The sequence below is a fragment of the Martes martes genome, assembly GCF_963455335.1.
Source record: "Martes martes genome assembly, chromosome: 7".
Lineage (NCBI taxonomy): Eukaryota > Metazoa > Chordata > Mammalia > Carnivora > Mustelidae > Martes > Martes martes.
This window is the reverse complement of record NC_137894.1, coordinates 124,657,963-124,682,310: the sequence shown is the minus strand read 5'-3', so window position 1 is coordinate 124,682,310 and position 24,348 is coordinate 124,657,963. Positions and strand designations below refer to the sequence as shown.

Below are 24,348 nucleotides of genomic sequence, written 5' to 3'. Positions count from 1 at the left end.
CATTATATTAAGAAAGTTTAATGAACATTCTAAAATAACACATTTAGGACCTGAATAAACTACTGATCTGGATTATAAAAAGACAATTGTGTTAAGTTTGGCCATTCTAACTGGTGTAAGGTGGTATCTCAATGTGGTTTTGATTAGAAGGAAAGGTAAAGTGAATTGTGGTAAATCAGAGGGGGAGATGAACCACGAGAGACTGTGATTCTGAGAAACAAACTGAGGGTTTTGGAGGGGAGGGGAGTGGGAGGATCGGTGAGCCTGGTGGTGGGTATTAAGGACACGTATTGCATGGAGCACTGGGTGTGATGCATAAAAAATGAATCTTGGAACATGAAAAAAATTAAATTAAATTTTTTAAAAAAGAGAGAACCATGAAGAAAGGCTGGAAGGATCTTCCTTCTAATGTGATCATATCCATGGTTCTTCTCAGCCCCAACAATTTCCTATCATATAAGAATGAAACACTAGGGGCGCCTGGGTGGCTCAGTGGGTTAAAGCCTCTGCCTTCGGCTCAAGTCATGGATCCCAGCGTCCTGGGATCAAGCCCCACATCGGGCTCTCTGCTCAGCAGGGAGCCTGCTTCCTCTTCTCTCTCTGCCTGCCTCTCTGCCTACTTGTGATCTCTGTCTGTCAAATAAATAAATAAAATCTTAAAAAAAAAAAAAAAGAATGAAACACTAATGTTATCAGGTCTTCTGATACCTCAAAAGGCAAACATATTCCATGCTGTAATTACACAATTGAGTAATTTTTTTAAATGTTCACTACTAATTCTATTTTTTAAACCCAATGTAGTCCAAACAAAGTGAGTCCCTGGGAATCATCAGTTTCAATCCAGTTTAATCTGTTCTTGCCCAATGACTTAAATGCAAATTTAGAAAATAACCACACATTTCCCTTTTCTCAAAGATTACTTACTTACTCCATCCCAATCTTTGGCCCATGCTCAGTACCATTGTGAAGGTTGATAATGGAGGAACAACAAATCTGTTTTGTCATAACAATAATCCTACTGGTTCTGGTAAAAGCAAAAGAATAACACACACAAAAAAATCTCTAAAACAAAGCATTCATCAGGTTTGATAATGTGCTATGGACTAATTGTGTCCCCCCTCAAGCTTGTATGTTGAAGTTTTAATTCTCAGTGTGATTGTATTTGGAGATAGGCAATAAAAGTTCAATGAGGTTACTACCAAAAAGGGGCCCTATTCCTATAGGACTGGAGTCCTTATAAGAGGAAGAGACACTGTGTCTTCTGACTCTCCCAATTCTTCCAGTAATACTCCCAACCCTTCCAAATGTCCCTCCCCCCACAGGAAGGTGGCCATCTACAAGCCAGGAAGAGGCCTCACCAAAAACTGACCCTGTCACCTAGATCTTGGACACCTAGGCTCCAGAACTGTGAGAAAAAAAGTATCTGTTGTTAAAGCCACCCAGTCTGTGGTCTTTTCTTATAGTGGCCTGAGCAGACTAATATAATATGACCGATGGCTTCACTTTATTCCTATAAAGCCTTTATTCCATCACCAAACAAAATTTAAAAATGGGTTATAGTTAGATGCTTATTATGAACTGAATATGTAAGCAGAATATATTATTAATCCTACAAAACAAAATATCAACTTATGGAAATTTAATCAACCAATAGTCAATTATAAGAATCAGTGTTTGTTAGAGAAACACCCAACATCTTTCATTAAGTGTCTTAGAGAAACAGCTTGGAACACAGTATAGGAATAACTTTACCAATTTCAAATAATAATTAGCTGACAAGGCTATTAATCACAGTGCAAACACCATTCTATTAACCACTCACAAGAGCATCTTCAAGATTACATAATAGGCTCATTTATTTAACTACATCAACTACTGCTAAATAAACTAAAATAAGAAAGAATTTCTAAATGAGGCATTTTGTTACCTTCATAGTTGACAGCTTACAATTAGGTGAGAGTAAGTATCTAGTAAAACAATCAAAATGATCTTTTTAATGTGTAAGAATTCCCTAGTGAGATTTAGTGTAATAATATACTAAAGTCATTAAGGAATGACTCAAAGCTAAAACCTAGGGAAACAGAAAATTCGAATAAAACAATTATAGCTGATAGAGTTAGCAATTATATTAAAGCCCATATTTTTGCTGCTTTCAACTACTATACTTCCTTTGCCAAAACTCAAGAAACAATTTTGAGAGGAAGTGTTTATAGAAGAACCAAAGGTAACGGAAGAGAATGGCAATTCCTAAGAGTGTGCCAGGCCACCAAAATAAGAATTAAACCAGAATTACAAAATTCAAACCCAAAGCAATCTCAAAATATAATCCTTTTAGTAATACTCTCCACTTTTCTACTAAGTTATGAATGCAATTCAAGAAGGAAAAAATATCTCCATAATAAGAGTACATATTTAAAAATACAAAATACTTTTTTTCAATTAAACTGAATGTGTTCCTTACATATAATCTAAAGTATCTTTCCTACAAATGAATCAATATACCTGAGTTCTGCATCTCATTTTGAGGTCTACACTGGAAGGATAAAACACTAGACGATTATTCACATCCTTCAACCAGAATTAAATACAGTGGGTCTAATACTTCTCATACAATAACTTATAAAAAAAATCTATACCATTAAAAAGACAATATGCATAAATGTAAGGTTTACATTCAAATGTAGATTACACAACCAATGGAAAGAAACACTGGCATAGAATTCAGAGACCCAGGTTCTAAACACTTCTCAGTAACTAATTAGCTTTAGGTCCTCAGGTAAATCTCAGAGTTCCCAGAGTCGTCTTCTCCAAGTTAAACTACATGATCTGCAAAGCTACTTCAGTTACAATATTCCAAAAATGGCAAGGAAAGGCAACACCTAGAACACATTATACCACTAAAAGTATGACTCTTTGGCATGATACCAAATGAAGAAATAAAGGAATATTTAGAAGTGTGTTTATCCATATAATCTTTGAATTTTAGAGTTCCAATCAAATGAAACAATATTTTAAAGTTAACAAATTTACTGAAATCTAATCTGCTTGCTATTTATTCTTTGGTGATATTCAAACTAAGGAAGTAATTTGAGTAGAAAACTGCAGTATTCCTAGTATAATTACTCTTTTTAAAAAATGTTTTATTGAGCATTTAGGTAGGTATTGTGGTAAGTGTTCAAGATGCAAGGAGGAACAGGTTGGACATGGGTCTTCCCTCATGGAGCTTGCAGACTAAAGAAAGCGGAGGACAATAAAAGGGATGAAGGCAAAGAAGGAAGAGATCTTTACAGCCAAAGAAGCAAATACATTTACCTTTTTTGCCTCTTGAGGAAATACTTAGCACTGGACTCCCCAAATTAAACATGTTCTTCTGTAAATAACAGAGCACTCAGGACCCTGCCTTGTGCTAAAGAGCTGTTTGACACCAGCTTTTCTTTTCTTCACTATCATGAAATGATACCTTAAGATCTGGGACCAACAGTGGACACTCTCTAGTATGATCGTTCCATCCTAAGAGTGCCTGCCTGCTCTAGATTTGAAATTGGTCCACATTTTCTGGGAATGTCATTGCTACTTCTCATTTCTTTCCATGATTTCAACCTACACTCTGATCTCTGCCTCTGGCCCTGCTTCTCTTTGGGGCTTTCTGTCCAAATAGGACTTTCCAGATATCAATCCCAGTCCTGGAAACTCTTCCAATACTTCTTCTAGCTTGCCTAACTAGGACTCTGTATGCCCATCTATTCAGAAGCCAAACTTTGAGAAAGTATCTTCTAGTTTGTCTTGAAAATCCTAGACATCTCCTTCTCTATCACTCCATCTGATATAACATTAAACATCTCTTGCATATTGTCACCAAAACATTTCTTCAGTCTGTCCCTTCCTCTGAATCTCTACAATTTCCTTAGTTTGTGGATTTTCACCCCAGAAACACTGGTCTCATCCAAAGACCTCTTGACTGGTCTTCCTGACTTTTATCTTCCCAGGTCTAACCCACCCTTTACATTACTATCAGAGTAATGCTTCTGAAATATGAATATGAGTAAATCAGTATCCTGTTCAAATCCCCTTTAGGGTTCCCCCCTAAATGCAGAACTGAACTTAACCTTTTAAATGGCATACAGTGCTCTTCTTTGTGGACCTATTCTCTAACTCCTTCTAGAGCCTCATCCCTGCCATTCTCTACCTCACACTTTCATACTGTAGTGCTGCCAGACCACTTGGGGTTTCTTGGTATTTATCACGCTGTTTCTCTTCCATACCATTCGTACAATTGTTTACTCTGCACACATAGTATTTCCTCTTTATCTGACCAGCTTTAAGATTCATCTCAGGGATCAGACACCATGACAGTTTCTGCATACCTGTATCACAGCTTTTATAGATAATACTGCAATTATGTATGTGTCAGCTTTTCTAGAGAAAAAATGTTCCTCAAGAGCACGGATCATGCCAAATTCATTATTATGCCCACAGGACGTAATATAGCATCTGGGACATAGTAGCTACTCAGTAAATTCTCTGTTAAACTGAATAAATTTGGCCTCTAAATACCTTGTTGGGATTTATGACAAAAACAAATCCCCGATGTATGGGAACTGCTTGTCTCATATTCGTTAATAACTATCTCAATCCTCTTCCTCCCTGTAATATATTGTTCTTACCATTTTTGGCTTATCTTATCTGTGAGCTGGCCCAACTCCTAGCTGGCCTTCATACTTATATTATGCAACCAATCGCAACAAAGCAACAGTGACACTATCCTCACCCAATCCTCCACTTCTTCCAGGATTAACACTAACAGAAGAAATTCATTTGGCAGATTTATGAAAACAATTACAAAATGCCCTGTGAGGTCCTTCTAATACTGCAAAATGAAAGCATGGACTAGCAGAATAGCAATTCTACTTTCCATATAGTTTTTGTCCTCTGATTTCAGATCTTATCTTCATTACTTATAGAGCTGTCCAGTCATAGTTCATGGGAATTACAGTATTGCAGCCCATCAATAACCTAAACCATCTTTCTAGTAAATAGATTCAATTCCTCCTTAGTCAGTTGGTCAGTATGGTATTGCTTATCATGACCCTTTTACACTGTAGAGGAACACTTGTCTCATGCAGTATTAAAACTCGTCTGATCAGAAGTTCAATCCCATTAAATGATAAGGGAAAACCGCTCACTGGCTCCCAAATTAAAGAGCTATGATTAAGAGTCATCTCCAGCTCTCATAATTTAACTGAACAACAGCAGTGAAAGCTTTCTGTTTAGAAATGATAAAGATTTTAACTTAAAAGAAAATTCCAAGTACATTGTTCTTGTTGTCACAATTGAGGAGTCGGGAAAAAGAAAAAAAGAGAAACGCTTTTTTAATGCACAACAAAAGTTTCTAGCCCCAAATTTCTGAGACAGCAAAACATGTATTTCTAAATTTCTATGCAGGTGGCATAAATACAAGTTTGCATTTGGTTTTATCAAAATGGTTAGGAATGAAGAGCATCACTGTACTTAATGTAGGAGGAAAATTTTACAAGGTTGGCTAAATTTCAATGGCCAATCATAATGCTGCTAGTTTCTTATTAAGAATGTTTTTTGTTTTTTTTTAAGAGGTTCCTTTAATGCACAGCGGGCCTTCAAAGGTGAACCCTGTCTTTCCCCACCACCTCCCACCTGTACCTTACTCATCAAGCTCAGGGCATTATCTGTGTTCACTCAGATATTCTCAACTTCTTGCCATTATTATACCTATAATTAGCTAACTAGAAAACTTCTGCATATTTTTTGTATGACCAAGTTTAAATACTGCATATTTGCAAAAACCTTCTGTAACACACTAGTAGCATCACATCCTCTTAATCTCCTAGCACAGATGTCATACTCAGTTCTTCCTCTTTTTGTGTCTCCTTGTCAATGTTTATATACTTCTATAACAATATAACCCAACCTAAAGATTTTAACAAATTTGTATACATTTCCATTTTCCTTATTAATTTCCATGGCTTGCTAACACTTATACCACTCATGTCTATACACAAAAAAGTACCCAGTCAATAAATCTTGGCTGAATGAAAATTTTAGACAGTAATACACTCAATGGTAAGAATATTAACTGTGACTCAAACATCCAATCCATTTTCCCATTCTTTATATAGCACTGGAAAAGTCACGAACCTTTTCTAAAACCTCACTTTCCTCATATTTTTTTTAAAGATTTTATTTATTTATTTGACAGACAGAGATCACAAGTAGGTAGAGAGGCAAGCAGAGAGAGAGAGAGGGGGAAGCAGGCTCCCTGCCGAGCAGAGAGCCCGATGCGGGGCTCCATCCCAGAACCCTGGGATCATGACCTGAGCTGAAGGCAGAGGCTTTAACCCACTGAACCACCCAGGTGCCCCTCCTCATATTTTTAAATTAGGATATGGGACAAACTTAAAATTTTCCTAAGTTGGACCACAATTGTTCAGGTTTACAGTACAGTTGGTTTTCTTATAGAATCTAAATTGGGATCAAAGACTTTTCACTTTAGCATCTTAAAGCTGAAAAATTAATTTAAGTGTCAATACTTAGATAAACAAACATCTCCATTATATATGGTCGTGATTTTCTATATATTTTAGTGAAGGAATATCCAAGTTGATGCCATATATGAGAATAGTTGGTAACTATCCCATAATGCAGAAGAATCTTATTGCTAAAATTAGCAAATTGTTCGATTTTATTTAGATTTGCTCACCTGCCATTTAAATTTAAATCATCAAACCAAAGAACCATGAAGCAAGAAAGTTATCTTCAGAACATAAAGTTTACCCTTTCCACTTTGTAATTGAAGAAACAAGATATCCAGAGAAATGAAGGGATTTGTTTGAGCTACAGGGAGATTTGGCAGGCTTTGAGCTTACCTCCAGGAACTAAAATATATTAAGTATCTAAGTGTATGTAAATAAAGGTTTATATCTTTTATATCGGCCCTGACCTTTATATACTTCCAAGACATTGCCTATCCCAAGGAAAAGGCAGAAGAATTTGTCTGACAATCTAGTTTTGATATTTCAACAGTTTTTAACCTTTTTATTCTCTCATTCTATGAACTATATACTTATACAGTTAAGCTAATTTTTAAATATTAAACTAAAGGAATATGGAAATTTCTTAAATGCATGACGATGATATCTTCCCCAAAACAGCTTTGTATGTTCTGTTCTATAACAAAATGTATGGCTGGCCCAAATAGGACACCTTGAAAGTCATAAATATTATGGTAACTTTAGGACTTAAAGATAAATTACCTTGCTTTCTGCTAACCAGCGATGTGGGTCATAGTTAATATCAGGACTAGACGAAAAAACCTACAAAAAAAAAAGGAAATTGTCTATTAGAAGTAGAATTTTTTCTGAACTGAACTTACATAAGTGAAATTCTTCACCATACCATCCAAAAGGTTAGTCCCTAAATTTAAAGGTTTAAAAAGAAAAAAAGTTCAAGTACCCAACCAATTCCAAACCACTATTTAGCTAGAATGTCTATGTATGTACACGTGTGTGTATACATATGTATGCACACATGTGTGTATACATATGTATGCACTGACAGTAAATATTTACTTCAAATACAGACATGAATCAGCTTTCAAGTGTTCTCATTGCTAGAATCTCTGAAGGCTGATTCCACAGAGTTCTGGCAAGCAGCCTCAATTAAGCCAGTGTACTTCATTTTTATTTACTTCTTTGCCTCAGTCTTGTTCCACGTAATATATTTCACAGTGGGTTAGACTTAATTACACGGAAACTTAATTCTTTGTCTCATTTATCCTTCTTTAATTTCATACTATGAGGGCCATTTTGTCTCATTAATGGTTGTATAGAACTGACAGAAACTAATCAACATGACTTTGTGCAAACATTGCTTTATATTTCATGATGGTAACAAAATCCTACAATAAATAGGTTGTCTATACCAGCTGCCTTGGTTTCCTTCAGACCAACTCATTTGTAAAATCCCTTGCCATCTGGTTCTGCCTTATTACTAATGAAACGGTGCTCAAAGGTTTTCAATGACTTTATGATTGTACTTACAGAATTTTTTCAGTTCCTACTTTCTTTGAAACAGGTGCTACCTGTGATATTTTTACAGGTCTCCTCTGTAGAAATTTTCTGCTTAAAAATACCCTATCCCTTTGCAAGAGACATCTATTCCTATTCTTAAATATTTCCACACTTCCTGATGTGTGTGCTCATGACTCCCCTAAGGAATATCATTAGGTAATTCATTCAGACAGATGATGAATACGTAATGATGCCGACCATATGCCATAAACAAGAGTGCTGTATTCTCATATCCAACTTTTCTTTCCTCCACTTTTCTCACCATCCAAATCTTACCCCCAACTCTCATGCCTCCCTGACTTCAGTGAAATCCTGCCTCTAGTTTATAGTGTTTTCTTCTTCTTCAAACTCTGCTATTTGTAAGCATGTACTTGTCAATGATTGTCACTGATTATATGTTTTATTGTTTTTTTCCATTCATTTGTGTCATGGTTTCAATTAAAACTTCAGTGGCCGAAGATTAAGTGTTCAAGATTAAAGTCTAAAATAATTTGATAGGAGTATAAGTAATATTCATATTTTTTTGCAAATTTATATATAGTTTAGTGTTTAAGAGAACAGCCTTGTCCACTTACAAGTGATGTGACTTAATTTCTCTAAACTATAAAATAGGCAAACTGCCTCATAAGGCCAAAGTATAAATTAAATAAAATGAGGGTTAGCACAGCGTCTGGCACATAGAACACCATTATTACTACTTACTGCATATAAAGAAGTCATCATCAGGAAATAGACTTCAAGGTTTATTGAGACAAGAGAACTATAACAACAATTTGTCATAAAAAGTTAAAAGAAACAGGGGAGCCTGGGTGGCTTAGTCACTTAAGCTCAGGACATGACCCAAAAGTCCTGGGGATGGAGCCCCAAGTTCAGCTCCTTGCCCAGCAGGGAGTCTACTTCCCCCTCCACCCTGCCCCTACCATTCATTCTTGCTCTTCCTTCCTCTCTCTCTCTGTCCCTAGAATAAACAAAATCTTTTTTAAAAGTTAAAAGAAAATCTATATAAATATAAATATATAAATATATATGAATATATGACCAAAAAAAGATACTACATAATAATGATAGCTAGCATTAGTTGACTATTCACTAAGTACAATATATTTCACTCCATAATATGGACCTTATATATCTTATTCTACTTTATCCTCAAAATAAGCCAACTTATAAATGGGACATGAATTCTTTGAGAGAAGAGAAATTGCATAACTTGTCCAAGGTCATACATTAGCAATATGGAGAGATACAATTTCAGCCAACATCTGTCTTGAGCCAAAGACTATCCTCTTTATGTTCTACAAATGAGTGAATACTCAGACAAAGTGTTATGAGAAAAGCTCTTCAATGATCAAAATTGGTCTGTGAAATGATATAACTTTAATTCAGACACTTTCCTAATTGTTTTATAATAGTGATGGCTTAAAGGTTGTCTGTCCTTAAGTTTTCAAACACGGCTTGCATTTACTAAAGTGGAATAAACAATAAATATGGTGGCTGGAGAAAGAAAAAGGTAATCAGAAATAATATCAATACTCCCAAGGACTTTTCTCAGGCTCATTTGTTACATATCTATTATCCAATTCATATCATAGCTGTTACTCTCTACACAAAATGACTAAAAATTTCATCAGTAATATACCAAAATCAACAAATGACAAAGAATAATTGGAATTACTCCATATTTTAAAAATACTTTATAAGGACCACCACTCTCCCTTAAATTTCTGAACTATAAAGCACAGAATCAATTTTATTTTAACAACACCTTGGGTTGTTTATTTGAGGTGAGAGCAAATGTTAGATTCTTCAGTACTCATTTTTTCCCCCAAGTTCATAGGAAGGTAATGACAGAAGTTATTTATTAATAGAGAGAGACCCACAACAAAAAAGGTGTACTCTAAACAAAACAACAATAACAAAAAACTTAATAGAATTTCCATTCTTTTAGATTTACTTTCCACCCATCACTTGGATTGAATTAGTCTTTCTCTAGGAGAAGAGGTGTAAAGAAAGACCCATTACCAAAATCACCGCATTCCTGAAAGCCTATTAAAAAATTGGGTGTTTGGGGCACCTGGGTGGCTCAGTGGGTTAAAGCCTCTGTCTTCGGCTCAGGTCATGATCCCAGGGTCCTGGGATCGAGCCCCACGTCGGGCTCTCTGCTCGGCAGGGAGCCTGCTTCCCCCTCTCTCTGCCTGCCTCTCTGCCTACTTGTGATCTCTGTCTGTCAAATAAATTTGAAAAAAATAAAAAATAAAAAATAAAAAATTGGGTGTTTTTTGGAATATATTGGAAGGATAATTTGTGCCTCAAAAAGAAAATACTTAAGCAATCTGCAATCTACCCACTATGTTTTAGCCTGTAATTGCCCATAACAAGGTTTATAGATCTTAAAGCATGATCTAAATGATACCATTTCTATGTCTCTATCTGACTGAAAATAAGCCATCCTGATACAAATACTTAGATTCAGAATAAATATTTCATTGTTAGTATGTGCTTCTTTTAGATGAAATTAGGATCTTAAGGTCACACATCCTTTAAATATAGGTAAACATAACAAGTCAAATAAAAAAAGCAGCAGCAGGCAGGAAAAAGAATAAGCCATCATTATAACAAGCTCTACAACGAAACTGAAAGAGTTTTTCCTCTAAAGTCAATTACTCCTCATATTTGACTCATACTCCTCTCAAAATGACATCTGAGCATTTTTAAAAATGTAGATAGGGGGTACCTGGGAGGCTCAGTTGGTTAAGCCTCTGCCTTTGGCTCAGGTCATGATCCCAGGGTCCTGGGATCGAGCCCTGCATCAAGGCTCTCTGCTCAGCAGGGATCCTGCTCCCCCCTCTATCTCTCTCTGCCTGCCTCTCTGCCTACTTGTGATCTCTGTCTGTCAAATAAATAAATAAAATCTTTAAAAAAATTAAAAATGTAGATAGGAATACATATTGCAGAAACTCCATCAACTCCACCAAATTCTACCCATCGAGATATTTCTGTTAAAGGTGAATCCTAAGACACCTTCCACTGCAAGTGTAGAAACATAGTTCTACTTTCTTTAAAACACCACATAAAGAGGGAAAAAAAAAAGAAAGAAAAAGGATATGAAGGAAGAGTAGGAAAAAAGAATAACAAAATAAAGAGAAGAATAACAAAATAAAAAGAAGAAACACCTAGAAAGTATTAAAAACTAAGAAACCCTTAGGCATAACACTATAATTTAAGTCCTGCCATCTCATCATATGAAATAAATACAGGGTAAATGATGGCTAAATTCTAAGGGTTATGGTCCCACTGTATTGAAGCAGTGCAATGCAACATAGCAGTAATACGACCTAGACTGAAGAAGGGGCTCGCCTTCAAGGAATTAAAAACGTTCATGATCAATTTTGTTTTTATTTCATTTCATTAGAACTATAAATTGAATAGCAATATTCTGTTTCAAAGATAGAAAAACTCACTTGAGTATATTTGTCTAAACAGGGAAGGCAAATAGCACAGCGCTCATGTGTTTAAGCTCAGGGAGTTAGATCCCCAAGGTCTAAAGTCTTGCTTTTAGCATTCAACTAGATACATGGCCAGGGCCAAGTTACTTAACCTCTCCAAGCCTTACTTTCCCTTGTCTTAAATGAATTTAATCAGAGTACCTAAAGGACAGTAGTTTTAGAGATTAAGGGAGAGAATCCTACAGTATCTGTAATATAACTAGTACTCAATAGATGTTAGCCATTAATACACTAACAACAACAAAAATGGCCTGTGATAATGAAAATCCAGGCCTCTTGACTCCAAGAATATTTTTTTCATCAGAACTGCTGCCTCTCTCCTAAGACATTTTCTTTTACAGAATGCGATAGAGGCAATTCCATGAATTAACGGTACACTTTCTCTCCAGGACCATGCAGTAGATATACAGTATCGCATTCTAAACAGTGCAAGATGTTATTTTGTTTCATAAAACTTTCCAGAATAAAAATGTGACTACCATGTAACTATTCATTAAAATCTTCTTATAATTATATATTAAGAAACTAACTGAAAGGCACAATGAGAACTCATAATTACTTTCAATTTCTCCATCGAGTCCCCGGAGAAGGTTTTACAAGCTGCATCAATTTCCCTTCCTATGACACCAAGAATGGATTCCTGTTCAGTCTCCAGGCAAAGAAGTTGATCCTTGAGCTGCAATCTGGCCTCTTCCATCCTTCTTAAGTGCTCTTCTTCATTGCTTATATGCTTTTCCTAAAACATCAGTAAGAAAAACAGAAGTTAATTATTAAGTAAAGGCAAGAAACTCTTGTAATATCTGTACAACCAACTCAAAGGAGTGCAGTAGAAAACAGATCTCTCAGTCTCCTTGCTTCACTAAAATAAAATGTTTTGCCTACTCATCAACTGAGGTCAAGTTACAGAGAATTCAGAAAAAGGACACTGAGGGAACTGAGTGAGTAGATACTTGGCAAAGAAAATTAAAGTAATTCTGTAACCAAAAGAAAATGAAGTTTAAAAAAATCCTCTACATTTTAATAACATAATGCCATTAGTGGACTGGAGAGTAAAAACTGATGCCATGAACAGACTTTGAGTTTTCAATAAATATTAAACACTAGAAAAAAAAATAAAATAAAATTATGTTAGTTTCATTTCAGAAAAAAAAATACCTATTACTACCTTATTTCATCAAAACATAGTTTTTAAAAAGTCCACGTTTTCAAATGCTGTCATAGTGCATAAATATTTTGAGTCATGTAAATTTGATAGAAGCAAGATGGAAGTACTTCTCAAGTAAGCAAATACATTTAATGAAAAAAAAAGGGTTTCTAAGAATCCTTTAAGAGCTTACAAAGACTTGGGGACCCATTCTAGGCAAAGTAAGTCTCAATCATGATTGCACAATTCCATTACTAGAGAAATTCTAGCAGAGTAGCACAGACCTGGAAGAGAGTAACAGAATCACCAGAATTATAAGTATAAACAATGGCCCCAAAAGTCATGGTGGCTGGCTAGCTTTGCTTTCACTCATTACACAGTAACCTGATCATTCTTTACCTACCCTAGTAAATATAAATACAAGCAGGAAAATTGTGTGGTCAAAAACTCCAGCTTGAAGTTGAAATAATAAGAGATCCATCCACTCAATTAAAAGTTACTTATGAAAGGAAAGATAGCATTTTAGCAGAATCACAAGGTATTTCCTTTCAACTCTGCCCAAAGAAGAGAGTCCTTTCACAAACTGTCTTCCACCCTTCCCTCTAGCTTCATACCTTCCTCCTTCCTACTCTCTCATATATCAAATGCTTGCAGCTTCTCAAATAGCCTTCATATGTCTCTCCAACCACTTCTGATGTGCACAACACTGCCTATTTGAAAATAGGCAAATAGTGCAACTGCACTATTTAAAAGTGGGGCTGGTAGCTACAAGACAGCCTTTATCTTGATGACTACATCCTAGCAGTCTGTAGCTCAGCTTTGTGAACTTGGGAACTGGATCTTCTTTCCCTTTTGGTACCCTGAGTGGAGTCATCTTTCAGCAAAGAGTAACATTAAGCTCACGAGAGACTAATGTACAAACTAGAATGCCACTCAATTAACGACATCAGTTTACAATAAGAACCATAACTACCATATGTTGTTCCTGTCGGCATACCCAGTACATTTCCTCCCTGCAGACCAGTCTGGATGGAAAGGCAAATTATAATCAGAATGTTGCTTAATGAATAGGGAACTGGAGCGAGGGGAGTTTGTTTTATGAAACAATGCGTATATGGCATCACGCTAATGGCAGTCTGGTGCGTCCACTGGCACATCAGGGATTTACAAACCACAGGAACAAGTGTTCCATTCTCTTGGGCGGTGTTTTGATGGAGACTGAAGTATATCTCCCTAACTTTCTCCTCTGTTCACATTCAGTTTCTGTCCAAACTCTCCCTCCTGACTGATAAGGCATTGCTTTAGAGATATTGGTATCTTCACAGAATGTTGCTCTCATCTCGGAGCCTTTCTGAAAAATTAACATCCTGGCTCTGAACCACATATGAAGACTTTGAAGCTTACTTACTAGAAAGCAACCTTTCCGTCAAGTCCCCAAGAGGTGAGGCTACTCGGCCCTGTACTGTTGGCTACCACCCCCTACACTTCCTAGCCTTCAAAATTTAGCCTTCGAGACTAATATATATAACATATATTATATATATAGATATATAGATATATTAGAGATATATATCTATAATATTATATATATTATATATTATATATTATATATATTATAGATATATATCTATATATAATTAATAATTAATATAATATAATATAATATAATAATATAATATATAATATATATTATATATCTGTAATATAATATATAATATTATATTATATATTATATATATAATATTATATAATATATATAATATATAATATATTATATTATATTAACTATTAATTATATTAATTAATAATATATTGATTATATTATTATAATTATAATATTATTATATTATATTATATATATATTATATATTATATATCTGTAATATAATTGTTCTTCCATCAGCCTCTCTCAATAAACCGCCAATTTTGGGAGACTGCAAAACATGCTTAAAATTACCTTTAAACTTCACAACTTTGTTGAATAAGTGATTTAAAGTTTTTCAAAGACTCAAATTCAATACTGGAAAAATCATTTCATTAATGACCATGCAGACCTATATACACTCCGAAGCTACTGATGTGTGTTTGGAGGTTCCTTCTGTGCATACGGAGACCTCCAGAATGCTGCTGTATTCTCACTGGTGTGATATTAATAAAGAAAATACCCTATCAGGGTTACTGAAGTATTTAGAGGACAACTGTTGATATTCTAAACCCAGGGAATTCACAATGATGTTCTAACTGTTCTTTCTTTTCTCATTTCCTTCAGAGCCAGCTTTCTTCCATCCACTATCCACTATTTCTATATTTTGATATTCCTAAAAATATTGATATTGTCAGGAAAGGCTCTATAAATTCAATCTCTTTAGCAAAGACTGAGAACTTCATTATCCACTTCACTATCTTTTGTGAGACAGTCAGCAGGCCAGGTCCAACTGACCTCCCTTTGAAATAAAACTCACAGAACTATGAACTCACACGGACCTTTGAGATCAATTGGTTTAACTACCTATTGTTCTTTCAAGAATCTTTTGTTTGACATTTCTGACAAATGGTCATCTGACCCCCTACATGAACAGCTCTAGTTTCAATGAATAAAACACCTGACCAAACCATAACATCCTTTCATTTGTCTAAGTGCTGCACTCAAGAATTAAAGTGAATAGATGAATCCCCTACCCTCACTTAATCACATTCCACGTAAATCCATGTTCTTTTATTTAACTGGGTTTCAGACACTGCACCACACTGGTTCTCCATCTGCATGTGCTCCAAAACCAAAAATCTAGGCGTTAAGTAAGCTCTTCTGTACCACTCTGTATTGACTTATTCACTCATTCAACAATTTTTATAGAAAGCCTACTATGGTAAGACATTCTCCTGAGTACTAGGGACAGACTGAATAATTAAGGCTCCTGTCCTCACATAACCAACAACTATCTCCATGAAATGTCATCCCTTTTATTTTGCCTCATTCTTCCGGCTTGAGAATATTTATCTGAATACTAATTGTTCCTAAAGAATTAGCTTTTTCTCCCAGTTTCATGTTTCAGAAATAGCTCTACAAATGGAACTAGCACAGCTCATTCTGAGGGAGAAGTGGAAAACCGGCTGGCTGACATTAATCCAATCATCCTGTCTGATTTGAAGATACATGGATTAATAAGGGGAGATGATAATATTTAGGCACTATTATGAACAGTTCTTGGTTTTCTAGAGAATTCAGAAGAAGTAATTCTACAAGAGTAACCGAAAGCCATCTTTTTCTATAGAATTGGAGGTAACTCAAGGTATTTTAGAAACTATTTAGGAATTTGGAAGAAAAAGTGGCTTTGGGGCACAATGGATAGGGCACTGGATTTCCAGGAACATGGAAGACACAATCCAACTTCAATGTTTCAGCATGAATGGACATGTATGTCTAGGTCATGGCACCATAAAATGAGCTTCTCTGTGAGGGAGAAGATGGGATTAGATAGATAGATACAGATAAAGCTGACTATAGCAGGCTGTATGATCCAAAAAGAAAGAGATCCTACACCATGGCTGAGTTTCAGAAAGCACCTTAGAGAACAAACTCAACCCTAAATTACACAAATGAGGAAACCAAAGTTCAGACAGAATAAATAACTGAACCAAAGTTAAAGAGGCCATAACCCATAACTTGAGTCTCCTGGCTCCTAAGTGCTCACTATTAAAATACCAGAAAAGTTGAGTTCTTAAAATTGGAATTTAGAAACCCAATGCGAAAAACTCAGGAAAGTTATCAGCCAGTTATGTGGGGACTAATACAGCCATAAAGTAGAAAGAATAACAAAAAATACTTCTGAATAAATATAGTTACAAATGAAATATGTGACATAGTGGTAAATTCAGAATGGAACACATAAACACACAAAAGAGAGAGAGAGAGAGACGGGAACATCAAGCATGCATAAGAAGCCTAAACTTTTAGAGCTTTCCATCTAAACTAGAGATGTACCCTATGTACACATAAAATCTGCTCTTGGCATATTTAATCAAAAAGTATACTAATCACACAGTAAGCAAGGTATAGTTCCATTGTCGAGAGAGTAAAGACTTTATGAAGCTTCCATTTCAGGACAGGAAAGGATTACACTGTTGACATTTGTGTCTAAAGCAAATTTAAAAAAATACTGCTCACAATCTCTTCAAACACACATATGTGCACACATATAATGTTGACTGGCTTCATCAATGGATCTGTAATTCAAAGGATGAGAAATTTTCCTCTATTTATATATTTATGTTGCAGCACACTCTTTACAACTCAGAACATTCACTTTCCCAAAGGCTGTAAAGATTATAAGGAGAAAAAATCTTAAAGGAAATAGAACTTCAATAAAACTAGAGCATGTCCAAAACATTATCTCCTTGGCAAAAGTTTATGAGATCCCTTCAATGTCCTAAGAGACCCAGAAGAGCCACTTTATTTCCAATACGGTTGGCTACAGGACATGAAAACAGGTCTTCACATACCTAAAAAGAAAGAGCTTAGCAAATAAAGCACACTCACATGACTAAATAAATCATTAAGTACAAAGACACTGTTAAAAAAAAAAAAAGCTACTGTCATTCCTTTATTGAAAACTAACGTGAATAAGCAAGTATGACAATATTTCAGTCCTAAGGTCATCTTTAATACATCAGCAGTGGGTGAGGGAGAGAGAGGATGAGAGGCAGAGAAAAATCAAATTATATTAAAGGCTAGAATTAAAACAAACAATATAATTCAAAGTTATTGGAAGCATGGCATGTTGAAACTATAGACCAGCACATATCACCTAAAAAGTTTTGAGAAGGAATATTTCTGTAACTCAAGATAACTGCTATGCCTAAGCCTTAAATCCAGGACACTAGCATTACAAGGCAAATTATGAAACTATCCTGAACAAAAATTGGATCTGTCCGGAAGCCATTTATCTAACTCTCTAAAAGAAAGCTCACATTACTTACGCCAACAGAGTTGACTCAACTACAAGGAAGTTAAGTTACAATGAAATGCCAACCAAGGCAGAAACTGCAGAACAACTAAAAGAGAAGGATCTACTGTGGGTATTACAGGGTATCTGAAAAGAGTTTCATCTAGAAAATTACCACACTACAGTTCAAACTGTCTTACAAAACAAGAAGCAAATAAATAAACAAATAAAGCATTAAATCTTGGCCACACCATAACTACTTTTTGCAAATTTCTTAAAAATACAAGATTTTATGAGACTGTGCACTTTTTAAATTCAAAGTATGGCTGTACATTAAATGTTGAGATTGGTATTTAAAGATAAATAAAACAAACAAAAAACCAAAGCAGCACTTCCAAAATCAACAGTTCAGATCAGTTTGAAAAAGTCTCCACGGATCCAAACTATGTATATCCTATGCCCTCAGTGAACCCAACACTACTCAGGAACAAAGAGGACAAGGGAAGGTCATAAACTGAGTTTTTTACCCATTATAAAAGTGCAATAACGTGCATTTTCTTCCTCACCCATGCAGATATTGTAACAACAGATAACTTGAGCTCTTAAGAATGATAGGAATATCTGCCCCTTCTCTTGCCCCCCAGGCACTTTATAGGAGCTTTCTCTAGGGTTCCTACTACTTTGTATGCCTTTTATGTCTGTCTCTTTAGCAGACTGTGAATTCCTACCGGGCAGAGATCTTATTCTTTATTTAAACATCCCAGTACCCAGTAGAGTGTCTCAGATAGCAGTCAATCGATAAATTTTTCTGAAACACATATATCCTTTTGTGTTCCATTCATTCTGTGAGCGTTTTGTGTGTGTGTATGCTCTATGGGCCAAACAGAATAGACCCCAACAATACGACAATGAAAAAAACAGAATCTCTGAACTCAAATGACTCCTTATGTTTCTGAAAGTTTGCTTTTGCAATAAATCAATCAGTAAAATCATTGAGGGCAATCATCTCGTCAGTAACGGGTTACTGTAAATGGCAAGGCCAGTTGATGTCACAAAAGCAAGGGCACTGCCAGGAGTAAGAAGTAATCAGATGCAGAGTAAGCTTTAAGGATAGAACTAGTAAGATCTGTTAATGAATTAAGTACAGATCCATGTGTGGATGAATGAAATGCTTCTTTATATGTATTTAATAAGCAAAAGAACACTGTAATTCCTACTAGAAGATTGGTTTCTTAAAATAAAAGTGCTACTATTTTGTGGGTTAGATATTCTTTTTTCTCCTCCGTAAGTAGATGCTTGACACTATTTCCTTCAAAGAAGGGAAAGAAGTTACAATTAATAGTATGGTAAGAATAAGAGCTGAAAGCATCAGTAAAACAGAAGCACTAATAGAAAAAAAAGTAAGGCATAATTAGAACATTGGATATATGATTTGGTACATATTAAAATTGGGATATGAAAGAGTTTCCAATCCATAACCTAGTCTTAGGCAGGCGTAGGAAATTTATCCATAAGACAGAAACTGAAAAAAACACAAATTCAGATTTAAACTCCTAATCCCCACTTAAGGAAATTATTCTTGCCTCAGGCTTTTTAGTATCTTTTTCTAGAAGAATATTGAGCAATACAAAGATCATTGGCAGCATAATCAGAAAGGTGTCAGGACATGTATTGGATACATTCCTAAAAATTAATATTCAAAGTTGGAAACAAAAATACCACTGAAGGGTATTTTATGCATTCATTAAGTTTTAGGACCATTTTGCAATTATTATGTATTTCTCTTAAGTCAAATGCTAGGAAACAGAAATAACATTAGTTATTTAAAATCAGCCACTTTTGATGCATTTCTTTTTCTGAAACAAAATACGGACAAGGAAACAAACAACGAGAGTTTCAAATTATGCATTTGGAACGAACACTGTTTAATTTTCAAAAGAAAAAAAAATGTATCATTCAGCACCAGAGAAATGTTTATAAGCTTACAGTGTCTTTATAAACCATCGGGATTTATTCTCTTTTTTTCTTAAAAGATACTTAAGCATTCATTTATTCTTAATGAAAGAATATGGGGGGGGGTTAAGAACAAATTTCCAAATAATATAACTTATATTAACAATGACCACCTCCTGGTTGTTTTCCTAAAATTTATAGACTATTGCTCATTTGACATTAAATGACAAAGTGGATAGAGTTGCTTTAAACTGTGATTTAAAACACACACACACACACACACACACACACACACACACACACACACCAAACCTCACTTAAAACAAACCTGGACATTCATTTCATGTTCCCTTTTAGGGTCTAACCAAAGCAAGCAAGCTAGGACTGCTTACCTCCCAACAAAGCACTGAAACAGATAAGATACAGGACACTTCATGCAGCCTATTCCCCTTGGCTTTCCACATCACAACCAACTGCATGTACCATTATTTGCCTAACTCTTGCACTATGGTGATCACTCACAATCTCAAAATTAAATGAAATCAAACTAATAGTACAGGATTTTAAAGGTAAGTGTCCAACAAGACTGCACTCCTCTAAAGCCTCTGTAATTTTCAGGGGCTCAATGAATTAAGGATTAAATGGCAGTCCTCTTAAATCAAGTCCAAATCAGGGATGAAAAATATGCAAACTTTGACTTCACTCATTATATTCATTTAAAATCAACCTCTTTGATTGTAAATGGTTGGTAGAAAAGTCATTGCCAATGGAACAGAGTTTGAAAATGCGTCTCCACACTTACGTTCCATTTTGGAAAGTAGAGACCACATGTACTTCTATACAGCCTTTATTTCTTGCCCCGTCCTCTGCCACAGCTGTATGTATAACTGCCCCCTCCCCCCAATCACTGCATAGTCACTTCACCTTTGCATTCTAAAACTGTTTCTTAAAACCTGGCATAGGTTTTCATATACAGTAAGGACTCTGATGTTTCAGCCAACTCTGTGAAAGTCAAGGACTACTCTGGACTTAATGACTACAAGTGGTTCAATTAAAAGCACTTTATAAATAACAAATACAAAACAAAGTGTATAATTCTACCTTTAATTTGACCACCTTATCTTCATTTTTTAATATTTTTAAAGATTATTTTAAGATTTAATTTCATAGGAAATTACTCATAACATCTCAGTCAGTGTTTATATTTAGAGTATCTGGTTTAAATTTCCCTCCAAATTAATACAGGGTAGCTACAACTTTATTCTCTTTATTCTAATCACACAATTTAAAATAGATGCTGCACTAAAGAAAGAGTAAGTCCTCCCTTAAAATGTCCGAAAGTATAAACACTAAACACTAAAGTAAATGAAAGAAGTCAGCAGCTCATTTGCTTCTATTTCTTTCTTGCTATTCTGAAAAACAAAAAAAAAATAAAATCAGAGAATTCTGCCTGCCACAGCGTTCTTAGTAAAAAAATACAGAACTGTGACTCTATAGTGGATATTTTATAGACAGCTGACAATCATATTTATTTTTCCATATGATGAAAAATACCAATCCTGAACAGATGGTCATATTAGAACTGAAAACACAAAATTAAAAAACACTGATTCATTTTTTCCTGCCACAGATATATTTTATGCGGCAATATCGGGTTTTAATTCAATTTTTCTAACAAAGTCACTGATGACTTCTTTTCCAAAATTGGTGTCAAGCTAAAAAAATTAAGGAGTATATGGTAATCTGTTGAATATAATAACCCTACATTTAAATTCAACACTATGAGTTCAATGAAAAGATATAAATGTGAGTCATTTTACTGGCAGTAAATAAAGGGAAAAAAATTAAAGGAATTTGTGCTCATATCCTGTTTCCACCAAAGCTATGCAATGTTGGACAAGTCACTATGTTATACTCACAACCTCAGTTTCCACCATCTGTAAAAATGGGCATCATAATTACAATTTTTCAAAGATCATTATTCAGTATTAGAAAAAAATCTCCCTCAAATTAAAACCACATTGAGATACCACCTTATACCAGTTAGAATGGCCAAAATTAGCAAGACAGGAAACAACATGTGTTGGAGAGGATGTGGAGAAAGGGGAACCCTCTTACACTGTTGGTGGGAATGCAAGTTGGTGCAGCCACTTTGGAGAACAGTGTGGAGATTCCCTAAGAAATTAAAAATAGAGCCTCCCTATGACCCTGCAATTGCACTACTGGGTATTTACCCCAAAGATACAGATGTAGTGAAAAGAAGGGCCATCTGTACCCCAATGTTTATAGCAGCAATGGCCACAGTCGCCAAACTGTGGAAAGAACCAAGATGCCCTTCAACGGATGAATGGATAAGGAAGATGTGGTCCATATACACTATGGAGTATTATGCCTCCATCAGAAAGGTGAATACCCAACTTTTGTAGCAACATGGACGGGACTGGAAGAGATTATGCTGAGTGAAATAAGTCAAGCAGAGAGAGTCAATTATCATATGGTTTCACTTATTTGCAGAGCATAACAAATAACATGGAAGACATGGGGAGATGGAGAGGAGAAGGGAGTTGAGGGAAATTGGAAGGGGACGTGAACCATGACAGACTATGGACTCTAAAAAACAACCTGAGGGTTTTGAAGGGGTGGGGGGTGCGAGGTTGGAGCCAGGTGGTGGGTATTGGGGAGGGCACGTATTGCATGGAGCACTGGGTGTGGTGCAAAAACAATGAATTCTGTTACACTGAAAAGAAATAAAAATTGAAAAAAAAGAAAAAGAAAAAAATCTCCCTTAAGTGTTTTTATCCAATATAATAGTAGTTTTAAAGTATCTGCTAGGTGTCACTTCACAAATAATTTGAATAAAGCATTTCAAGGGAAGGAACAAAAATACATGTTTATGAATCCTGATCTACTCAACACTTAGATTCCTATAACCACTATAGCCTTGGATGTCACAAAATCTGTGGCCTTAAGGTGTCCTCTAATTGCGTAATCACAGTTTCTCTCTCCTGAAAAAATAATAGAAGAGAAGCCTCTTGAGAGAATTCAGAATACTACATAAATTAGCAATAATTATATGAGCTAGCTAAGAATCCCAGATAACCTATATAATCTATATACTGGTTCTTACAGATTCTGGTACGACAGAAAAAAAAAAAATAGAATTTGTAAGCCTGATTCCTATTTCCATTTCTACCAATGGACAGCTGGAGCACTTGGGCAAGTCTCAATTAACTCTTTGGGCCAGACCTGCCTCATCTATAAAAGAAGATGGTGGAGGGCTAATATTGTTAAAGATTCTTTTATACTTCAGAATTACACTGATGCTAAATGTTCTGGGAAACACCACCTTTGCACAATATTCCAGTACAATCTTGTAAACACTGAGACCCTGCTAACTAAAAATAAAAGCTAGAACGTAGATTTTTTTTTGTGGGGCAGAGAAACAACCTACTAAAGAATCTTCCAACACTGCCGGGGTGCCTGGGTGGCTCAGTGGGTTAAGCCTCTGCCTTCGGCTCAGGTCATGATCTTGGGGTCCTGGGATCGAGCCCCGCATTGGGCTCCCTGCTCAGCAGAGAGCCTGCTTCTCCCTCTCTCTCTCTGCCTGCCTCTCTGCCTACTTGTGATCTCTCTCTCTCTCTCTCTCTCTGTCAAATAAATAAATAAAATCTTAAAAAAAAAAAAAAAAGAATCTTCCAACACTGCCATGGCTAGCTATAACCACAAGGCATGTATATCCATGTGACAGCATCTCTCGTAATGGGGGAAGTTCTACATATGGTTGTGATTATGGGTGGATTAAAGGAGAAAAGCAAAATGAGGACACTGGATGGATACCTCTGGCTTCCTCCAGGTTTGGGTATCTAGTAGCAAGAAGCCTGTCTGCATGATTTTCCTTAGAATTAAATCAGTAACAAATACAAATGAAAGCTCCAAATATGGAAAGCACTGGATCATATAGGAGAGAAATTACTTGATCTGTAATTTTAAAATAGAAAACACACAGTAATGTAATCAACAAGAGAATGCCATATTCACTAGATAAAATATTGGGTGTCAAATAAACTTGATTTTGAAAAATGTTGAAGGACACGGGCAAATTCAGAACACAAAGCTGTGCATGGCAAATAATCCCAAATGAGAACTGTGTATCTGAATGTGTAGAAAAGAACCCCGAAAAGAATTTTACCAGAACTTGAATGAAAGAAAGTTAGGTGGTAAGATCACAGGTGAGTTTTTAAACCTTCCTTATTATCCAAATAAAAATATATTTTATAATTTTTAATGTTCCCTTTTAAAGAACAAAATATTTTTCTAAACATAATTTCAGAATTTATTAAAATGAATATAATAAGATAATAAAATTACTTTCTCTAACATCTGAAAATTAATGTCTTTATGAGTCTACATTGGAGATAGGAAAACAATCTCAGAACATTACTATCACTTTTTATGCTATTTTTCTCACTAATTATGAAAATGCCTGCAAAAATAGTATACATATTTTTTCATAAAACAGCCATGCTTCCAAAACATAGGGTTCAAGAGAATAGACACAGTATAAACAGAATAATCTACAAAATAATATTCTCTTAATTTTAGACACCTATTTATGTCTAAAATATCATACAAATATGTTTGAAAATTTAAAACATTTAATACTTAACACTACAAAATTACTTGGAAAGCTCCACAAAGAT

The 24,348-nt window shown here is 35.2% G+C and overlaps 1 protein-coding gene across 1 annotated transcript in view; it reads right to left on the bottom strand.

The window, feature by feature from the left end:
* Positions 1-24,348, bottom strand: part of CEP128 (centrosomal protein 128) — a 396,464-nt gene that overhangs the window by 238,068 nt on the left and 134,048 nt on the right. Inside the window, exons 17-18 of the mRNA XM_080808359.1 lie at positions 12,168-12,344; positions 7,287-7,346 (exon numbers count right to left, since the gene is read on the bottom strand). Coding sequence (XP_080664485.1) covers positions 7,287-7,346; positions 12,168-12,344 — 237 coding nt within the window. The remainder of the gene's footprint in view (positions 1-7,286; positions 7,347-12,167; positions 12,345-24,348) is intronic.